Source organism: Corapipo altera, unplaced genomic scaffold, assembly GCF_003945725.1.
Source record: "Corapipo altera isolate COAL_440 unplaced genomic scaffold, ASM394572v1 75, whole genome shotgun sequence".
Lineage (NCBI taxonomy): Eukaryota > Metazoa > Chordata > Aves > Passeriformes > Pipridae > Corapipo > Corapipo altera.
Window position 1 is genome coordinate 9,526,023 of NW_020884887.1, and position 21,196 is coordinate 9,547,218.

General features: G+C 53.8%; 1 protein-coding gene across 4 annotated transcripts in view; it reads right to left on the reverse strand.

The window, feature by feature from the left end:
* Positions 1-227: 227 nt before the first annotated feature.
* The window catches only part of LARP1 (La ribonucleoprotein domain family member 1), a 34,746-nt gene continuing 13,777 nt past the window's right edge, over positions 228-21,196 (reverse strand). Inside the window, exons 1-20 of one of the 4 annotated variants that reach the window (XM_027643056.1) lie at positions 20,917-20,936; positions 17,920-18,014; positions 12,959-13,020; positions 11,340-11,405; positions 10,428-10,599; positions 9,738-9,869; positions 9,419-9,562; positions 8,575-8,737; positions 8,179-8,323; positions 7,864-8,038; positions 6,835-7,004; positions 6,233-6,592; positions 4,941-5,064; positions 4,131-4,336; positions 3,927-4,033; positions 3,388-3,539; positions 2,977-3,121; positions 2,635-2,744; positions 2,005-2,132; positions 228-1,422 (exon numbers count right to left, since the gene is read on the reverse strand). In XM_027643056.1, the coding sequence (XP_027498857.1) occupies positions 1,201-1,422; positions 2,005-2,132; positions 2,635-2,744; positions 2,977-3,121; positions 3,388-3,539; positions 3,927-4,033; positions 4,131-4,336; positions 4,941-5,064; positions 6,233-6,592; positions 6,835-7,004; positions 7,864-8,038; positions 8,179-8,323; positions 8,575-8,737; positions 9,419-9,562; positions 9,738-9,869; positions 10,428-10,599; positions 11,340-11,405; positions 12,959-13,020; positions 17,920-17,983 (2,847 nt within the window). In that variant the 5' untranslated portion in view covers positions 17,984-18,014; positions 20,917-20,936 and the 3' untranslated portion in view covers positions 228-1,200. Of the gene's footprint in view, positions 1,423-2,004; positions 2,133-2,634; positions 2,745-2,976; positions 3,122-3,387; positions 3,540-3,926; positions 4,034-4,130; positions 4,337-4,940; positions 5,065-6,232; positions 6,593-6,834; positions 7,005-7,863; positions 8,039-8,178; positions 8,324-8,574; positions 8,738-9,418; positions 9,563-9,737; positions 9,870-10,427; positions 10,600-11,339; positions 11,406-12,958; positions 13,021-17,919; positions 18,015-19,806; positions 19,860-20,916; positions 21,015-21,196 lie in introns of those variants that run through there. The other 3 variants (XM_027643055.1, XM_027643057.1, XM_027643058.1) reach the window with 3 other exon arrangements.

The window sequence follows — 21,196 nt, forward strand, 5'->3', positions numbered from 1 at the left end:
GGGGCCAAGAGCCCAGTGCACCCCAGGATGCAGGAAACCAACAAGCCTCCCCGGTCCAGCTCCACCATAAGGCAACTTTTTTTTTGTGTGTTTTTGGGGTTTTTTTGTTTGTTTTTTTGTTTGTTTGTTTTTTTCTTCAATAATATTTCCAAGGAAGAAAGCAAAGGGAGATGTGTCTTTTTAAAGAGTTTTTTTTGTCGTCGTTTTTTTTTTAGAGGGGTTTGTGGGGGTTTTTTTATGTCATGTCATTTTTTCCAAGGGAAAAAAAGGAAGAGAAAAGCTCCTTCAGCAAAGTCCTGTCTTTGCATGTGATGGGCATTCCTGGGGCAGCAGATGCACCGTCCACGCAGGCTCGAGTCCAGGTGCCTGCCAGCCTCCCAACCAGCCATCCTCGCAGGAAGGAGTCAGAACAAGCCTATCCTTGGCAAAGGTCCTTTGGTTGACTTCCAAATTGTCCGTGACAGAAGGGAGAGGTGGGCAGAGGGAAGAGCCAGACCCTCGGGAAGGTGAAGACGTTGGGGTTGGGAAGGGAGCAGGAGGACGAACAGGGCGATGCTCCTGTCGCGGTGGTCGGTGTCGGGAGAGGCACCGCCGTACGTGGAATGGGAGACGCCAGCCGGGTCATGGAGATCAGAGGCTCCGCAGCATCGTGACACGCTGTGGCTTCGGTCCCCCACTGGGGAACCTCGCTCCTCCGAGCTTCCTGAGCGGCTGCCCCGCGAGATCCGAGGGGGGACACAGAGGGGAGTTGTTGGGGCCACACAGAGCAGACTTGTTTTGGTAAATCCAGACGAACTTCTAGCAATAATTTAAAACTTGATATATATATATAATAATAAAAAAATCTCCCCTTTCCAACCCAACCAGAACACATTTTTTTTTTTTTCTGAAGAGACGCTAAGACATGAGTATGTGCACAGGAGGGGAGGGAAGGGAAAGGAAAGGGTGGGTCTGCTGGGAGTGGGTCTGGCTCTGGTCAGGGTTGTAATAGCAAAATGGTGTTTTAGATGTAGATAGTCTTTGCTTTCCAGCCACAAGAGAAGAAGATCGTGTGCGTTGAAGTTTCTCCCAAGCAGCCTATTCCTGGGCACCCACCTTCCAGCTCCCTTCCTGTCCCACCCCCTCATGTCTTCCCTTCTCCAAGCCAGTCCCCCCCCAACCCACCCCATCCCCCGGCAGGAAGCAGACGCTGCAGCCTCTCTACTTCCCCACTGTCTGCGACTCTGCGGCCGATGGGGCAGGGGATTGCTGGCTCAGGTTTTTGGCATCCTCTTGTGCAGGCTGGCTGGGTGAGGCGTGGGCTTGGCTGGATGGGCACTGGCTGACCGTTTTGCTGGAAGACTGGGATGGGTAGCGCTTCCTGCCATCTCCCCCTGATGTCGAAGGGTATCTCTTGTGTCCACCTTCCTCCCCCATGGGTGGCTGAAAGAGAAGCACCTCAGTATCAGCACAGCCTCCTCCAAATGCAGGTGCCCTCCCCCAGGATCTGAGAAGAGCATTCCTGCAAGCCTCCAATTGCAACTTCTCTCCCTGACCCACAAGGAACATACATATCCCAAGCACTCAGCTGCCCTCCTGTCCAAACCTCCCACTGACGGATCTGCTGACAGAAAGACTGACTGACTTCCAATCAAGCACAATGGTGATAACTTGTTCTTAGGCACCTGCTTCCCACACAAGGGCATAGTCTAGAAGTTTGGGAGCAGAAGCTTCACACAATGTTGGCTCTACTAAAACCATCAAGGCTCCCTTTCCTTCTCCATCCTCAGTTCAACAGGGAGGACAGGCTCATCCAGCTCCCTCATTCCACTCTGAGTGGATTTACAATACTCCAACCCTGCAGATTGTTCCCGGCCTGGCTGCAATAACAGGGAGCAGTAGATGTCACTGCTCCCACTCCCCCACCTGCCACCACCTGGGAACTCCCTAAAATCCTTAATCCTTGGAGGGAACAAGGGCTGTCTGCAGGTACATCAGTGTGGTGCAGGCGCTTTGTCTACTCACATCTACTCTGAAGTCCTCGAGGCGCTTGAACTTGCTGAGGTATTCTTGCAGTTTGCTGTTAATGTCCAGATTTTTGGCTTTGGAATATTTTAAGAAGGCCCAGAACTTTTCCAGCCCATAGAGCTGCCCTGGAGAGAAAGAAAACCAATCCAGATGTCAGCAGGACAAAAACCAAACCAGATGTCAGACACCTTTCCTCCAGGCTTCCCCACAAACCCTCCTGTCCTGCCGGTGGGCACAACCTAGGCAAGATGGAAAACCTCAAGGGAAGCAACCTACAACAGTCCTGGGAAGCTCCCTTGACTTGGGATGTCTCCAAGCTCAGCTGACCTGGTGGTGACAAGGCCCAGCCACTGGAGGGCCTTGAGAAATCTTATACGAACTGGTGTGTCTAAAGGAATGCCTTGGGAGAGCTACAGCCCCCCACTGCCCTCCTCCATCCCCCAGGACTCTTCAGGACAGTGAACATCCAATGACCCTCCCATAAAGTGAGCAATAGGACATCCACCCAGTCCCCGTGGCACATGTTAACATACAGCACGATGTGGCTTCCCCAAAATGATGAGAAGAGGCCCAGGGGCAGCCCTGCAGCTGGGCTACATCACTGCCAATCCCAAAGGAGGTACCTACCAGCTTCGTAATCCTTGATGGTCTCTTCTTGGAAGTCCTTAAATATGTCTGGCCGGAATTTCTTCTCCAGCCCGTAGCTGTAGTATCTGAAAAGGCACTCCAGACCATACCTGGGAACAGAGCAGCACGGGGGGCTCACACACAGGTGCACACAACACAGGGCACAGAGGCTCTTGAGATGAGAGTCCTGATGAGCACCAGCAGCAGGTGACTTGAGGGTGACCTCAGACCCACCTTCGAGCAAGGCAGAGCTGCTGCCTTTTGCTGTGAGCCCTGTGAAAGGCCAACCCTTCTTCCCTCACTCCCCTACCAGGAGAGGCCACTCTGCTCCTCCCCTCCTACCTGTATCCCTCCTTTCCATCCTCCACAGCCAGTTGCTTGAACTCCTCATACATTTTCTTGTTGAAGTGATCTCGGAGGAAGAAGGACCAGAACCGGAAAAGCGTGTTCATCTCCTGGGACTGACCAATGCCCAGTCGTTTCCGCTCTGTTTGGGAAGAGGGGATGATTACAAGGCAGATCCTCTCCCAGGGAGTCAAGGGCTTATGCACAGGAGGGCCCCATGGCAATGTGACAACACCCAGCCCCAGTGCTGGACACTGCAGCCCATGCTCTCCACAAACCATGGGGACAAATCAGCTGCCAGCAGGGCTGTCCCACAGGACCCTGCCCGTGCCTGTGTCCATGCCCTGTGGCAGTTCCTGTGCCCAACACAGCAGAGCAGGGACACCCTGCCCCCCTCAGCGTCCCTACCGTTAAGGCAGCGCCGACGGTACTTGTGGTAGACGTGTTGTGTGAAGCCGTTCTCCTTGAGCAGCTCGTGTGAAGGGTGCTGGAATTTGGGCAGGGACTGTGGGGTGCAGCCGTAGCTCCCGACAGCTGGAGTCCCCTCCGAGGGGCTGGAGCTGAGCATGAGAGACTCCCATCAACACCCTTCCTTGGCACCACCCAGCCAACAGTAGAGTGGGGCCACGCTCCACCCCATGGCACCTGTCTGCTGGTCCCACCAACTCCCTGTGACTATATACCCTGGGCTTGGGATCTCAGCCATGGAACAGCCTACTAGGAAGGGAATCAATGTTTCTAACAAAGTTTCATCTCGCTGTTCTCCATGGCTTCAGATTTTCCCCAAGCCCTTCCAGGAGGGGCAAGTTTGGTCCTAGTTCTTTCTGCAGTCACCTAAGAGGAGACTTCCCCTGCAAGAGCAGATGTTGCCTTCCCCCTTCCTTCCCACACTCGCTCCCTTTCCCATTTCTGGCTGCTCCATGATCTCGCACACACGTCCCTGGTACCTGATGGAGGCGGTTCGTGGCCTGTGCTCCCGAGAGTCCATCACCCAGCCCACGTGGCACTCCATCGGAGGGTTCGAACTGTGCCTCGTCTTCCTTTTCCGTGGAGTCTGCAAGACACGGTACATCAGGGATGTGTTCCCTTCTTCCCTAGGCCCCAGCTGGGAAACCCCAGCTTCCATCACGCAGCCCAGCCCTGGCTCCCACCTTGGCATCTATCGTCCTGCCCTCTTTCACCACGGGGTAGAACCGGGGCGTCTGTGTCGGGTCCTTCAGCTGCGGCGTGCGGGGGGTGCGGGGGGTCCTGGCGTTGCGGTAGTTGGGTGATTCTGGTACAGTCGTGGGCAAAGACCGGGCGATGGTGGAAGGCTCAGGGACTCCAAACAGCTTGTTGGCCAAAGCGTCTGTAGGTACTGCAGGGAGAAACCCCCCCCAGCCAGGTCAGGCTGAGCTCTGAGCATGAGTGTCTCTGCCATCTGGCACACGGGAAGTAGGGAGGGGAGGAATACAGGGACACATCCCAGCCCTCCCACACGACCAGTATCAAATCCAGTATGACATCAGCTTGGTCAGAAAACTCAAAGTCTAGTAGTAGATCCAAAGATGGAGCTTCCAGGGATCCCACAAGGTATTTGCTTTCTAGTGGCAAACTACAGCAACAAACCCCCCATTCCCAAGAGAAGGACATGGTACTGGGGGCACACACAGGCAAACAAGGCCCAGCAGGCAGCTGCCTTCCAGGTACTCAGAGAGGGTCCAAGAGGAAAGTCACATCCAGGTAATTACATCCAAATTTGCCAAGGTCACCTCACTCCACTGGGACACCCCTTCTTTTGCACCTCCTCTGATGGAGCCCCAAAACATTCAGTTGGAAGAACGTAATTACTCTGGGAAAGATAATCCCACGTGCCTGTGGTCCCAATTCCTTCTCCCTAGCTGCTACCCAACCTTCAAGAACCTCTCAGCATAAGGAACAGGGACAAATTCAGTCCAACCCATTCATGCCCCATCTCTTACCTTGCTGGAACCTGGGGGGACCTGGAGGGACTTCTTGGTTTGGATCCACGGGGGGCTCTGGGGTCAGGGTGTCAAACTGCTCCCTGCTGATCATATTCACCTTCTTGAAGTTCTCCACCTCTTGCTATGTTGTAAGAGGAAGACGGTGAAGAAATTGCCCTCTTCTGCCCTCACCCCATCACAACCATGTGCAACAGCCACTGCACTGGGCCCTGAGTGCAGTCACAGGGCCTGCTGCCCAGAGGGGGACCTACTGCACAGAGGTAGGAAGGGGAGGTGTGGCAGACAGAAAACTGGGCACTGCACAGTCCAGTTATGAACTATGAACCACTTGCTGCTCTCAAGCTTCCAGAGATCCTTCAAGGCAGCTCCACTAATTAACACTTGCTTCTCTCAGGCTTTTACCCACCCAGGCCAGTGTTGGTGCAGTAAAAGCTCAAGGTGAGCACAGTGACCTGTTCTTAGCCAGGCCCCCCTGCCACTGCCACAGTGTTGTGGTCCTAGAGTTCCCTCCCCACACCCCCACAACACTCCCATGTATCTGAAGGATCCACACCCACAGCACACACTGTCCCTGTCACCTGCTCCCCCCACAGCTTCTGTCACCCCAGACAGCAGCATTGCTTCAGCCATGGGCCATGAACCAGACATGGAAGCACTGAGCCCAGCTGTAGCTCCAACAAGTCACCCCACTTCCAGCCATAATTTCTGTCACTGAGCAAGTCCAGGCAAGTCCCCAACTGTGAGAGTCACCAAGCTGGGACTCAAATCTTTCAAAGCAGCAGATGAGCTTTCTATAAAAAGCCCATGTCTGTGCAAACTGACGCCAAAATGGAGAAGAGCAGAGGCCAAGTGCAGCCCAGCCATCTATGAACCTGTCCCCAATAAGTGTGGTCTCCAATACACTGTGTCATGAAGCACAGGGTGCTCTGGATAGTGCAGACACCTGTTTTCCCTCACAGATCTAGCACTGCCAGCCAAGACCCTCGCAGACAGCAGAGCAATGGGCCCCACGTTCCAGGTCACCTCACTACTGGCACTTTGTTTACCTGGCTGCAGCCTTACATCTTGTTACAGAGCTGTGTTTATCCCTGACATGGCAGGGCATGATGCTGGGAACCAGGAAGTCCAAACACTGCAAGAGGACTAATCCCAGCTTAGCTCTAACCCATGAGTGGGCTGTAACCTGCTGTACTGCCCTTCTCACCCCACACTAACCATCAGCCACCCTGCTGCATGTGAGGCTCCCCACAGCCCACACACACTCCCTTCCTTGGATCAGCCGCTCTCACCTTGATCTGTGAATACTCTGGTTCGAACTGCTCTGTCCACAGGTCCTGCTCGTAGTAGTAGAGCCCATCATTGATCACCTTGGCCAGCTCCGAGCTCATTTTAGCCCTGGAGGTGTGGTTGCCAGTCCGGTCCCCACCAGGATGCCGGCGTAGGTAAGGAGGTGTCTGCGTCACGATGAGGATCTTGTTCACGTCGCGGTCGTCGATCTCGTAATCTGAATCTTCATCTGACCAGTCGGTGAAGGTGTTCTTGCGGCCATCCATCTGCTCCATCTCCTCGTCAAAGAGGAAGTCGAGCTCCTCAGGCTCATCTTGGTCCTTTTGCTTTTGCTGCTGGGGTGTCTTTGACTCCTCTGGTTTCTACAGATAAGGGGACAAGGGTGACACAAGGGTAAAGACCACACAGCGAAACAAGTGACAAGAGATCCAGCTATTGCCCCTTGTTTCTTCACCCCAGCCAGAACACCTTATTTACACCACTGAGGAGCAGCTCCAAAGGGGCTCATGTACCCTATTTGATCTGAAGCCTGCCAACTTATGATTCAAGTCACCTCAACAACTGAGAGACCCCCCACTCCAAGAGCTCCTACATCACCACCTACCTTGGGCCTGGCTGGGGAAGGCCGAGGCCTCTTCTTCACTTCAATCCACGTCTCTGAATCCAGGTCTGGCAGACTTGTGGACAGGCCCTTGGGCATTGTCTTCAGGTTGCTGACCTCCTCTGTTTTGGTGGGGACGGGGCTGGCAGGACGTGGGGAGCCAGGAGCAGACTCTAGAGCCAAAAAGAGCCACAAGGTGCTTTAGAGGGAGGGAGGGAGCCTGGGGGGTTGTGTACTTACAAATTATCTGACCAAAGGAGGAGTCATTCCGGCAGCACAGCACAGCTTGCAGGACTAGCTGGTATCCTGTGGCCAAGGCTACCAGCACAGTGCCCACAGGTGCTGGAGTGGGAATCTCCAGTTAATGCCAGTGGTGGCCACAAAGCTTTGCAGGTGACAGTTTCCCAGACACACAAAGCCCTAAGGCAGATGCTGTGCTGCTCTCTGGGAAACCTTCCCAAGACAGTCTGGAGCCAGTGGGAATAGATCTTCTCCTGCCAAAACTCTTACAACAGGACCAAGAAGATTCTCCAGTTAGGCTCTCAGGTGCAGGCTTGGGTTCCTGCCAGCCCCCATGGGGTCGGGTGACAAGAGCAGGAGCAGCCCATGAAGGACAGCAGACCCTTCCCCAGCACTTGGTTGACAGCTTCACACCTGTTGCCCAATTTGTGCCCAGTATCTCCTCACCCAGTAAGGAAAAGTTGGATTCCCAAGTGTCCTCTGCTCTGCTCAGCAGCCATAAGACTATCTCCAGGCACAGCCAAGAGACTTCCAGCAGGAGTGACCCTTCCTGAATGCCTTCAGCCCCCACAGAGAAAAAGCCACAAGACTCAGTCTCTCATGTTTCCCCCCACGTATGGAGGCAGCAGCTCTGGGGGTCCAAGGACAGAGCCCAGATCAGCTCCCACCACCAGGCAGAAAGCCAGTGGCAGAGTCCTGCCCTGGGGAACACTCCTGACTATCAGGGTCTCAGTCCTGCTGCAGTCCTAGCATTGCATCCCACACCTCCCTCCACATTCCCCCAGTGCTCACCTGTCTCTTTTTGGAAGCTTTGCCGGGGGACAAACTCAGGGCAATTGATGAATTGTGAGAAGTCAGTCTGAGTGTAGTCTGCCATAGGAGGGCCAGGCAGAGCCCATTTCTCTGGCTGCTCTTTTCTCCTGATCTTCTCATCCACAATTTCCACCACCTTGCTGTCCTTCAGAGCCTGGAACCAAGGGATACTTGGTTAACTTAGCACTTAGCCTGGGCACGTTGAGGGGCTAACTCATCCGTAGAAAACAGGTACCACACAAAGGGTGGTGAGATGCAGGACAAGAAGGAAAGGCCACCTTTCCTTGCCCTCACCTTGATGATGAGGCTGATGTCGGTGGTCAGCGCCTGCACTCGGTGGAAGCTGGCGATCAGGGTGATGGGGAGGAAGCCGTCCGAGTCCATCTTGCGGCGCAGGAAGAAGTCTCGCTCCAGGTTGTCCACACTGAAGTAATATTCTCTGTATGGACAATATGTCAGTGAGAGGAAGCTCCAAGTCACTATCCCCTGAGCAATCCCTAAGGAATTATACCCCCCCCTTCCACTTAAGCTACTGAAGGGAGAAGCCTGGGGAGCCCAGATGTGGGGCAAGCTGGCACTGTAAGTGAAGTAGAGTGTCAACACACCTCAGTTCTAACCACTCCCATGGGACTGGCCATGCAGTCCCCCCCACCACCCAATGCTCAGACAAGGACAAGAGGTAGTGCTCACATCTGCCTCTTGATGTAGTCTTTGAGCAGCTCCTGGTCCACGCTGTAGAGCTCAGCACTGCTGATGTTGTCGAAGTAGTAGGTGATGTTGCTGGCGTACTTCTGGGTGCGGGAGCCATCCGAGCCCTCGAATTTCCGGTACCCATACTGGTAGTCGAAGTGCCCTGTGGGACACCAGTAAGGGTCAGCACAGAGATACTGGGATGTGCCAGACAGGCTGTGATGCCAGATGGGGCCGGACCCCTGCACAAATAGTTCCCCCTGCACTGTTCCTGAGGACCCCACCACAGCCCATAATGGGGTACCCACATCCTTCATCTGCATGCTCTCTGCCTTTGCCACAGGAGAGGCCAGAAGCCCTCTTATCCAGGAGCAATTGGGCAGCCCAGCTGACACACAAAGGCCCTGTACTGAAGCCAGGTGAGGGACAGCACAGACACTGCCCAGTCCAATGCCAGGGTAGATGCTCTTCCTTATCCAAGACACGCCTCCTGCTTGGCTATCAACATGACAAAGCCTACACGGAGTATCAACATGTTTCAACTCCTGCTCGCAGAAAATACTGCAAGGGAGAGAAAACAGGAAGAACAGTTTGGCCTGAGTAGTGGGAAGACATTTGCTTTTATTAAAATACTAGTAAGAATTTTCTGGTTTGTTAAAAGCAGCTCAACTTATCAGCTGGGATGACTTGCCACAATATTTCCTTGTATCCCTACAGTGCTCTGCCTTCCCAGCCCACTTCTGGAGGCCCAGATCTCTCACACACAGAGACGCAGAGCTGTGCACACTTTGTCACATGCCCAGTTCTCTCCCTGCTGTCACAAGACCAAAAATACAGTGATCACCTCCTCTGCCACGGCCACGGCCTCTGCCACGGCCCCGGCCTCGGCCCCGGAAGGTCCCTCGCACGGCCCCTCCCTCGCTCTTCACGCTGGAGGTCTCATCGTGGTCCTGCCAGCTGCGTTCATGCTTGTTGTCTGGGTGCCAGCCTGCAGCAGACAGGGAAGGAGAGGCAGGAGGAGTGTTACAGAATGAAAGCACCTCCCTGGAGCAAGCCCGCTGCACCCAGAGCCCTCTGAAGGCAGGAAATGTGCCCACTGGGCATCAGGGCTTGCTGTGCCCCACGGCCAGGGCAGGGAGCAGGTCCCCAGCCTGAGCCCCCACCTTTCAGCTCGCTGCGGTTGTTGGAGGGGTGCCTGTGCTGCTCGTTCTGCCGGTTGTTCCGAGAGGCGGTTTTGTCCCTAGGCACCTCTGACTTCATGTCTATCTGCAAAGGGACCCACTTGTGTTTGTTGCCTGCAAAAGGACAGGGTTTGGGTGTGACACAGGTTCAGAGAGCATCTGCTTCCTCCCCCGCAGCCCTCTCTTGCCACACAGCCCCCACACAGAGGAGAGAAAGCAGCAGGGCCTTTTGGACAGACCCTGTCTGGACATCCCTCCAGGCCTCGCTAGATGCAGAAAGGCACTGACCAGGACTCTCAGGCATGAAGGGACATGACACAGACCTTTCCTGTTGCACTTGCACAGCACTTGTCCTTCCTCTGCCCCTGCTCAGACCAGACCGAGCCCACGTGTCAACCACAGCTGATACAACTCACAGTCAGGGGTTGTTCTTTGCCACCACAGAGCAGAGGGAGGGCAGGCTCCTGTCACACCCCTACTTGGGCCCTGCTCCCACCAATATGACACTTTGCTCCTCTGAAGCGTGCAAACACCTTTCACTACAGCTGTCCCCACACTGGGATTGTTTCCAGCAGCATGGCCCCCAGGGAAGGCAGTGGATGCTTCCACCTGTGTTGTGGATGGGGAGACAGGCTGAGGCCAGGGGACTGCCCTCATCAGGTTCTGCCTTACCTTTCTTCTTCTGCGCTGACTTCTGGTTGTCATCATCACCGTTCTTCTCCTCCCCCGACTCATCTGATTTGGTTTTCAGGCTCTCTTTGCCATCACTCCCATCCCCCTTCTCCTGCTCTTTCATGTCTTTCTTGACAGGCAGTTTCCGAAGGGTTGGTGCTTTGTGCGGCTGCTGGAGACAAACCAGTGCAGGGAAGATGTGAGAGGTGGGAAAAAGGAAGGGCTGAAAGTAGAACCCAACTGTCCCATCAGGAAGACCTTGTCCTAGGCTGGAAGCATCCCTGCTCTGCACCTCCCAGAGCTGTCCTGCTCCTCTGGAAGAGCTTATGGATGAGCAGGGCAAGGGCCTGGGAGATGCTGCAAAGTGCTCAATATGTGCTGAGACACCAAGATGGTCTGCCAGGGAGGCCTGGAGCTCCTGTATGGGAGTGTCCTATAAGGGACCAGACTGGCAAAACAGTGAGTGACAGACAACCAGGGGCTGGCAGAGCAGCATCCAAAAATAGAAAGGTTTCAATGACACCCAGGTCCCTTAGCAGGAGAGGTAGGGCCAAGCCCCTCAGACACACCAGCCCTTTCCTCACACATTTTCAGTTCCTCCTATGGAAGTCCTGACTTTGGCCCAGGCCCTTTCCTGCACTAAGCAGCCCTGAGGAGAGTGGGTCTAAGTGCTGCCTTACCTGTTTCACCCAACCCAGGGTTTAGACTGGGCTCCAGGTTCCCAGAATAGCACTGAGGGAGGGAGTCGGCTGCATGGGCAGCCCTAAAAGGAAATCCCCTGCACACTATTCCTGGCTGTCTCCACACTGACACTCAGCACCCCAAATGGCCTGGCTCAGCCAGTGCTTCCAGAGGGACAGAGAGGTCTGCAAGGGCCTTATCCTACTCATTGCAATGGTTCTGTGTTCTCACCTGGACACTCTTGTGGGCTATTTCTCCAGGTGTTGGCCAATTTGTGGCATCACCAAAGTCACCAACCTGAAATCCAAAGAGAAAGGTCCCGTTAGTGCTGTTCCCTGCATTAGGGAAGCCAGAAGCACTTCCATGCACCACCGTCCCACAAACAGCTGTTCCTGGGAGGCTTGAGGGTGGCATCCAAACTGCATATACACAGCCCCTCTCCCCTCCAGGCAGGGTCCCTGAATTAATCCCAAAAAACTATGTCTATCAGCGATTGTAACAAGGTTGTCACCAGTCCTGCAAGCCTCATTTTGCCTCAGCAGCAGCATTGGTAGGCAAGCAGCCCAGGTTAACTCACCATAAGCACCATCCCTTAGACAGGGAAAGCGCTCGGCCTCCAGCACTCTAAATCCAACTGAAGCAACAACATCCCATTAAAGAACCTCCTCCACCTAGTGGCAGGTCACAGCCAAGCACAGCTCCACTTAAGTGCCCAACTACACCCACATGCCAACAATAAAGCAAACAGATTTTCTAGCAGGACTACTGGTGACAAAATTCAAGCAGGTGATGGGATCTCCCTCATTCCAGTCACCCCATGCCCATATGGGGAACACTGGTCACTTCCCTGCTCAGTAAATGACCTCACCACTGCCATCATTTCTACCTTTCACATTTCAGAGAGAACCAGTGGACAGAGGAAAGAATCCAAACAGCTGCCCAGGTACCAATGAATCGTGGTTGGGCACTGAGTTTATCTGGGCAAAGAAACTCCTCATTGCCCCTGCAGGGTTTTTATTTCTGCATTAATTTGGAGTCACTGAGTTCCTCAGGACATCACATCTTTACATTCAGGTGCCATGCTCCTCTCCTCAGGAGGCAGGCTTCCTAAGAAAACCAATTCCAGTGCAGGGCCATGCCTGTTTCACAGATAGGAGCACCTTCCATCCCCAGGGCCCTCCTCTCTCCAAAATGGAAAAGATAAGGAAAGTCCCATCAAGCTGCAGATCCTTCTTCACTGGTTGCTGGGAGCCAACACCAACAACCCATGTCCCTTGCTGTGCCCTCGCTGGCATGTAACATCCTCAGCAGTAACTGTCCCTCCATCACACACTGATCTCCTGGAACAGACTGGCCAGGTTCCTCCAAAGGAGTTGCTTTGTTTGAAATCGATTACCCTGGCTCTCCATGTGCCAGTGAGGAACAGATAACACAGGGAAGAAGGGACCTGTGGACACACCACTATTGCTGCCCTGCCTGCACTGCAAAACAGGGCACAGGTTGAGCCCACAAGGAACTTGGGGTGTCCTTGCAGTGGGGGGAGAGGTTTTCTACATTCAGGACTGCTCCAAGTACCTCCCCGTGAGAGAGAAGGTAAGAAGGTTTTCCCTTGCCTAGCTGGGCAGAAAACTAGACAAGGCATAATGCAAGACCACTAAAATGCTGAAGAGATGGAGAATCACAATGTTTTCCTCCACACCCTTGCAAGTAGCCATGCCAGCATGTCAGCCCCTCCACAACCAGGTTTGCCAAGGGAGGGGTCTGCTCTCCAGGCCCTCAAGATGCTCGTGCAGCACTGACAACTGCACCAGAAGCTGGAGGCCAGAGAGGGACAGCAGATACAGCCTTACCTTACTTCCTTTCCGCTGTCTTGGGTTGGCAGCCCTCACCACTTTTGCTGGAGTCGTAAGTTCTGCAAGAGGAGGAGGAGAACAAAACTGTTAAAAACACAGCTGAGAGCTGTGGGAATGTTGGCTCTGGAGGGAAGCAGGTAGGAAGCAAATCAGCTCCCCCTTCAGCAAAGGAGGGCTAAGAGGAAAAGGTGAAGAGGAAACAGAGCCAGTTCCCAACCTGTGTCTCCTAAGGGCCCTATCACAACATCAGAAAATCAATCCAGGTGGCCAAGAGATGGACTTTTAACCCCATCCTGCTGCAGGAAGGCACTCCCTGACTTAGTTCTGCCCTCCCGACTCAGCCTTGCCAGCCAGGGAGGAGGGGCTTCGAGGAGCTCAGCTCGCTCTGCAAAGCACCACAGAGAACCTGATCTGCTTTGAACAGCAAAGCAAACGCCCTTGAACAGCCAAGGCCCATCATGACGCCATGGCCAGCCCTCCCCAGGGTGCAGAGGAGGGATCGGTGGAGGGATGCACACACAGGCACTGCTGTCTCCTGATTTGAACTCCAGCATCCCAGCAGGGGACAGCAAGTTCATAACAGGGAATATACAGAGAGAAGTAACCAGATCCATGAAGTGCCCAAATCCTGCTACGGCCAAAAGTATTTAGGCACCAGAGTGCCTCTGGGGTGTTTTAACGTATCAGAGTGCAACTGTTGGGGTTCACACCACCACAGACCTCACAGGAAGTCAAGACTTCAACCCCACCATGACCCATCTTGGCTCCTGCTCACACATCACCTCCTTACAGGCAGAAACAGAAATTCGATTTGTTTTCCCCCTCACAGGTTTGGCTGCAAGATCTCGGGATCAGGCTCACGCAGGGCATACAGTCCAACAGAGCAGCACGTCACTGCCCGACACAAACCAGCCCAAGGACCAGGTAAGAGGGTCTCCTCCAGGACAGTGGTGCTCCACAGGGAGAGGAGAACCCACTGTCCCCTGCCTCGAGGGGCAGCCCGTGCCAGGTGCCACACAGCCAGGTGCCACACAGCCGGCAGGAGTGAGCTTTTCCGCTGACTCACTGGCTTTGTTTAAAAGCAAGGTAGCCCTGACTGGGGTAGGGTGAGGGTGGGTGGAATGCAGAGGCTATCTGGGGATGCCCCAGGAAACACCCTAAGTAGCCTACTCAGCTCTGCTCAAAGCTGCCTTTGATCTCCTGTGCAAGGCTGGACAACTTTGCCTAGATGATCAAAACCGGTCCCCTTCCGAGTCTTGAAACCAGTGATTCATCCTGCTGGCCCGGCCTTGCTCAAAGCTGGAGACTTTGAAGTGTCAATAAGGCAGAGTCAGACATGGCAGGACAGAGCCATGTTCACTCCCCTTCCACAGTTCCTCTCTCTAAGGCATCTGCACAGGGATTTCAACTTCAGGAAAGTCCAAGCTGTCCGATGAGTCCCTGGATCCTCCCCTTTCCTGCAGGACCTCCCCAACCCACTTGCATTGCTTCCCCTCACGAGAAGTGGCAGTCCCACATGTCCCTCATTTATTCCACATGCACTTCATTGAGAATCCCAGCTCTACTGCACAAAGCTTGCCACAAGGCTTTTGAACTTTCCTGATAGTTGAGGACGAGCAAGTGCTTTCAAAACAGCCCCCAAAATCCTCCCCTCAATGTTCACAGATGTCACCAGCTAAAAACAGCCTGAAAAGGCACCAGGCGCTACAGCACCCTCAGCCAGCCCAGTTTTCCACACATACAGAGCACCCCTGCTTGCTCCAACAGCACTGACATGACTGGCACTGCAGAAAGAAATAACTGAAGTTGCTCTGTAGCCTGATTAGGCACCGATTTCCTGGGCTAGAGGCAGCAGGGCTCCCTCTCTCCCTGTGAATATCCCACCGAGACGCCTGCTCCCACCATGCTGCTGCCCCAGGGCTCACAGCAATGGCATCCAGCCTTTTCCTCCAGCTGCTTCAGCTCAGAAGCCTCAAGGCCATAGATGTTCCTGTGCTTTTTTGGGGGCCAGTCAAGAATGGTGCCCTCACAACCGAAGCGAAAGAGGCCATAGGGGCACAGGCTGCAGAGGTGTGTGCCACAGACTCAATCATCTTTGTGGGAGAGGGAGGAGATTGTTTCAAACAAGTTCTACTGCTTTCCTTATCTGCAAGATACGAACAGGGATCCCTTATCTCGCTGAGGTGCTGAGAAGACTAATTAGCATTTGCAGAGGCTACGGAAGACAAAATACAAAGGGTTGCAGCCAGGCAGGGACAGAGGGAGGGAAGGAGGCTGCTCCAGGCAGCACAGCCAAGCCAGCATGGAGTCGAGATCCAGCAATTCATGGTGGAGACCAAGGTAGGAGACCGAGAGGGTGTGACAGTGTTGGCAGACAGACAGCTGGACACACCACCCACCCAGCCAAGACCATGGTGAGCAGAAGCCATGCATGCCTGGCACCCTCTAGGGCACACCAGCCTAACCCAGGGCACCAGTTCCAACCCATCAGCAATTCTGGAGTCAAGCTCCTGGACATCAAACCCCAAACTGCTCTTAATGTTGCCTTGCAGAGACTCTAGCAAACACAAGTGTCTTAAAAACCAAACCTGATGCACCCAAAACACATTTAGGTTAATCCAGATGCTCAGGCTTCAGAAGTCCTTCCTACAGGGACAGCAACACATCTTGTGGTTCTCAGCTGAGAAGACCCTTTGTACAAAAACTCAACTGTCCTTTGTCACTGCATCAACATGGGAAGTGGGGAGCAAGTGGATGCTGCTCACCCCACACAAGAGCTCAGGACAAGCAGTGAGGGACACTAAATACTGCCCTGGTTCATAGCTGAGCCCTTAAAAGCTGCTGACAGATGTCTTAGACCTCTGGTAATTTCACAACCCTCCTTTTACATTTATTTGTTGGCAATAAGTAATTTTCAGTTGCACTAACACTCCCTGACCAGTCCCTAAAAAACAGGGCCTCACTGTGTGAGAGGACAGACAAAACAGCTGCAGCAGGAGTCAGGGCTTTAGTGGTGTGAGACTGGCAAGGGGACAGCGGGCAGGGAAGCAAGGAGCAGCTTTGCCTGCGGCCACAGAACAGATGCTGGCATAGCCAAGAACAGAAAAGCAGGTCTCAAGTTTGGATCTGCTGCCTGCAGCCAGAACCTGATGGTTTGCCCAGTCATAGGGTTGTCCAGCCATGAGGAGGTTATTTCTTAGCAACTGAGGGGACGAGGCACAGGTGGGAGCACCCACAGTGGCCCCAACACCAGTATCGCAGCCAAACCCCTCCCATGGGCACAGTGCAGCCAAAGCACTCGCTGGCTTTTGACACTTGCTCCTCAATGCACCCGACAAACACCAAGGGCAAGGCTGTGCAGACACCTCGTGCTTTCCTCCAGACCACAGACAGTAGAGGCACAGCCCTTGGGGAGGGAGCTCATGGGGGCATCCAGGTGAGTGACACCTCGCACTTGGGAGGAGAAGAGCCATTGCACAAGGCCAGGCAGAGCGACAGCACAGCCCAGCCAGAGTGACAGCAGATCCACAGCTAGATGTCCCTCCATCCCAAGACGGACATGTGCTATAGGACAACTGAGCTGGGCCTAGGAGACCTCACCTCTGAAAATCACCAACACCCGCCAGCCTGGTTCCCTGTCTTTTCTTACATCCCAGTGTAATTTGCAATGGAATTTTATAGATGGTGGATGAAGAGAGGGAATAAATCTACAGCAATGGGCAGAGACCTGGCATTATACTGCAGAAATACCTGCACCTACAGTAAGAATGCTGTAGTACCTACTTCAGGTGTACCACTCATGTGCGACAGAGACAAGGGCTCAGAGAACCCCAGCATCAGCTGGGATAGCCTGAGAGGGCAGCCCAGGTTCCCAGCAGGAACAGAGTCCTCAGCTCCAGCATATGCTCCATCCCTGACACAGCACACCCTCCTTACCCAGCAGCCAAGACAACAGAAAGGAGCGGGCCTGCTCCCGCACTGCTCCAGCCCACAGCCTGGCACAGGAGAAACTGCTGATAAGGGTGGTTTCAAAGCCAAGAGCCCGGACTTTGCGCTGGAGAGGCTGAGGCAGGGGCGCATGCTCTGTACTGCAGGTCCTGACGGGGCTGTAAGAGCCAAACTGGTATCCCCAGTTTCCCCAGAGCCCCAGCAGTAGCTCGAGGGTGCCGTGTGGGATAGACAGCCACGTGCCCAGCAGTCCACCAGGATCCACTCCACTACTCTGTCTCCAAACAATCCTCCACGGGACAGTCCTGGCACACGTGAAGACCACAGGTCATAAACACCACCACAGGACACCCACTCTGGCAATGCTCCCTAGAGGTTTTTAGGTGAGAAAGAGCAAGTGCAGCTTGGGCAAAGGTGAGCCGTGCCCAGAGCAATGGGGGAGCTTGGCAGGTTGCAAGTGAGAGGGGGAATAGTGCCCCAGTCAAAATGACAAAGCAAGGACAAGGTATTACATTAACCTCCTGAGAAACCAACTGACGCCCAGGTATGACAACTTCTGAGAAGACTAAAGACAAACCATTAGACAGCTTACACTTAAGAGGACCTCTGCTCACTCACACTATTGGTATATACATGCTCACTGTTTGGACAGAGAAAATCAGCCTGAGATTAACTGTTTCCCCTGGAGACAGCTTCCTCAGAGTTTTTCCAAGAGGGCGGGCGAGTCCCTCCTGGGGTACTGACACACACGAAAGATGTGGTGGGACAGCACCAACCTGCAAAGCAACTCCCATAAGACAGACCCAGCAGAGGCAGTCACCCACAGCCAAGCCTGTCAGGACACCACTGTGGCTGCAAAAATCCCTTTCTTGGCCTAAAAGGAGACCTAGAGAGCCAACAGATAACAGCTCCAAAGGTGTATCCTCACCTTGGCAACATGGGAAACTCAAGAGTACCAACCCTGTCCCTCCTCCAGGCCTCAAGCAAGCTCTCTCCCAGGGTGGCCTTACCTGCACAGCACCAGGGGCAAGACACAGATTCGGAGGCATTCCTGTGGCACTCATTGCTGTCCATGAACTCAGCTCCATGACTTCAGAGTCCGAGCCTGGTCAAGCCATCAGAGGACACAGCTGTTGAGCTTCATGCCCACCAACAGCACAACTTCTCCAGAGACATTTGCAGGATCAGTCCTGCAGGGCAGATGTGACCCACAATACAAAAACAGCCCTTTCCCTCCCACCAGCAGCTCGCCTGCTGCAGATCGTGCCAAAGATTTTTCTTGTTGAGACTCCATCCCAAACTCCATCTCTGCCTGAACTTTACAGGCAGAGAAGCCCTGAGGGACGGACAAACACTGTCTGCCCACTGTGGGTGCTGCACCCATTTCTGTATCAGCAAGGCAGCAGTGCTGGGCAACATATCCTTCCTATAAAGGGGTCAGAAAGGACAAGTAGATGGGAGGGGGCCTCAGCCTGCCCAGGGAGTGATCTGGTAGCTCTCCTGTGTGCAGAGAGAGGTGCAGATACCCCCAAGACCGATTAGCAGCTTCCACCTCTGCCTGCCTCCCAAGGAGCTGCTCCCAGCACCGCCTCAGCCGTGTGTCAGAGCTAATGCCAGACCGACATGGGTAACACTTGTCGCTGCAGCTCCACACAGGAGCGGAAAAGCCTGGGATTCATAGCACTGACTGCTTGGCATGCTCACATTTTGCTGAAGGCATCACAAGATTCACAAAGCCAGTAAGGTTCAGGACAGACTCAGCACACAGACTGAAACTCCTCTAGGTTTGAAACATTTTATGGCTTTATCTCCCACCAAACTGCAGTGGCAGCTGGAGGTGTGTGCGTGCACAGAGAGGGAAACCAAAGGAGCACAGGATGGAGTTCTCTGACAACTTTAAATGAGATGTTATCACAAGGACATCTTCCAGCATAAGGAGGTTGGTGTCTCCACAACAGGGGTTCTCACCTGTTCCTGGGGACTGCAGAGAACCACAGCTGGTCCCACCACTTGCAGGACGTGGTCTCTCATGCTAGAAGCATTTGGCCTTGTCCACAAAGGCAAGACTGAGGAACACTTCAGCAATATCACAAGTTTCCTGCACATGCAAGAAAAGCTGCACTAGTACCGGCAAGGTCAGGACCAAGCCGAAGACTGGATCCTTAAGGCACATGGCTGAGCAGAACTCAGGCTTGTAAACCATGTGGGAAGCTGGTTCCACTGGAGCAGGAGATAAGCTGCAGGCACCACGGCTTAAAGCCTTCCAAGCAATCTTCCACAGTTCCTCAGCAGAAACTCCACTGTACAAGCCCTACTGTAACAGTAAAGGAAGCAAGGAGCTGCCTACACCTCCCTGCAATGTAAGCTCTGCAACTGCTGCAAAGATCACTCTCTAAAAATAACTTCAAAAAGGGCATCTGACAGCTCTACAGAGAGCATGAGAACATTCCCACCTGGGTGTCCTAGGCAGCTCTGGGAGCTCGTGAGTTTGCCCTGGAAAAGTGCAGGGAGAGAGGCCAGGATAAAGGCAGGTACAGGCAGGACACCTCTGTCACAGGCTGAGAGTGTGGGCACACAAGTTATAATCCCAGCTCTCCAAGCTCTCACATCCCTCAGCCGATACTTCCAGAAGCCCTGGAACAAGGGGAGGTAAAGCAGCTCAAGACACGTGCAGAGCTGATCTCTGCCGACAGCACAGACAGGCAGCACAGACCTGCACAGACCCTCAGAGCGAGCAGGAGCTCAGACAGAGCACAGCCCTGCTTACGGGGAGCTGAAGAACAGCACTGCTCCTTTAAATGCACATAGCTGCTACAAGCTCTGCACACGTGAGTGATCTGCAGGGTCTGACACTTAATTCCAGGGCAATAGGAGGAGAAGGAAGGGTCTGGACTTACCAAAAATGCATGATCATCCTCCCTGCATCTCTCTACCCAAGACAGAAATGCTTCAACTTGTGGCCAAGCTACACTCCAGGAGGAGTGACTTAAGACATGCTGACAGGCATTTCTAACGTTAACACTGTCAGTGAGGGCACTGTGGATTCTTCCTGGCACAGACAGCCACTATTAAAGGTAGCAAATGAACTCTCTTTAAGGGCAAGTGACATCTTTCCACTGCCTTTTCAAGCAATGCTCTTCCCTGAAGGGGATTTCTAGGAAACTTCTGACACACGATCCGTGCTCACACCACTGCACACAATCCCTGAGATGCCAGGCACATGCAGAATGAGACAGCACATGAAACCCCCCCCCCCCCCCAGTCTTCTACAAAAAAAAAAAAGAGTCCTAAACTAAGGGTTCTCTGCTGAGAAAGCCAGTGGTTCCCAGAAACCAAGAGGCATCGCACAGGGGACACAGCCAAGGTCATCCAGCTGACCAGACTCCAGAAACTGTCAAAATGAGGAAGCTGGGCTAGCTCAGGCTCCCAGAGCTGCTGAGCCACCCTGTTCTCTCTGACCAGGGAAAAAGGCACCCATCGCCCCACCATCCCTGCGGAGACGCTACTCCAGCACCAGTGCAGACAAGTGTCCAGCCAGCAGACCATGTAACCAGCAGTTCCTCTGCCAGGATGGAAGACAGAAAAGCCTTCAAGGACACCTGCAAACTCTCTGCCAGGTTAAATGGTTCAGGGAGAGGGGCTGAAAAAGCCAGTGGTGCTCCAGGGAAAACACTGTGTCAGTCCATCCTGGACAGGCTGGGCCCCTGAGAAAAGGCACGAGTTGATCCAGCTGCCACTTAGGGCAGCTACACACAGCAAGGACACCTCAGCTGGGAGAGCAGGGCACCTCAGGCAAGGCTGCAGGGGCCCAGGGCATGCAGGCAGGCCAAACCCTGGATGAGATGAGGGTTAGGCCCTCCTCCAATCCAGCTCAGAGATCAGTTGATAGTTCACAGTGGGGGAAGGGAGGGGTGACACGATCAGGAACAACAGGACAGCAAGGACAGACGAACAAGGCAAGACTTGCAACTCCTTATAAAACACAATAGAAAACCCAACCCACTCACCTTTGGGGACAACTGATTTGCAAATTAAAAGGGGGTGTCCACCCTCCAGGAGGGACCAGGAGCAGTTTCCTGCTCCCCTTAGTCTTTGCTGCACTGCTCTGCCTGTTCTGCCAGGCTCTAATGAAAAGCTAGTTAACAGTTAATTATTACCCATTCAGACACACGATCCCCTACTCTGACCGAGGGCGGGCGGGATAAGACAGTCACGTGATACAAAAATCCTGACCTTATGAAAGCACGGGCAACTATATTTAGTTGGAAAAACGATGACCTAGCGAGG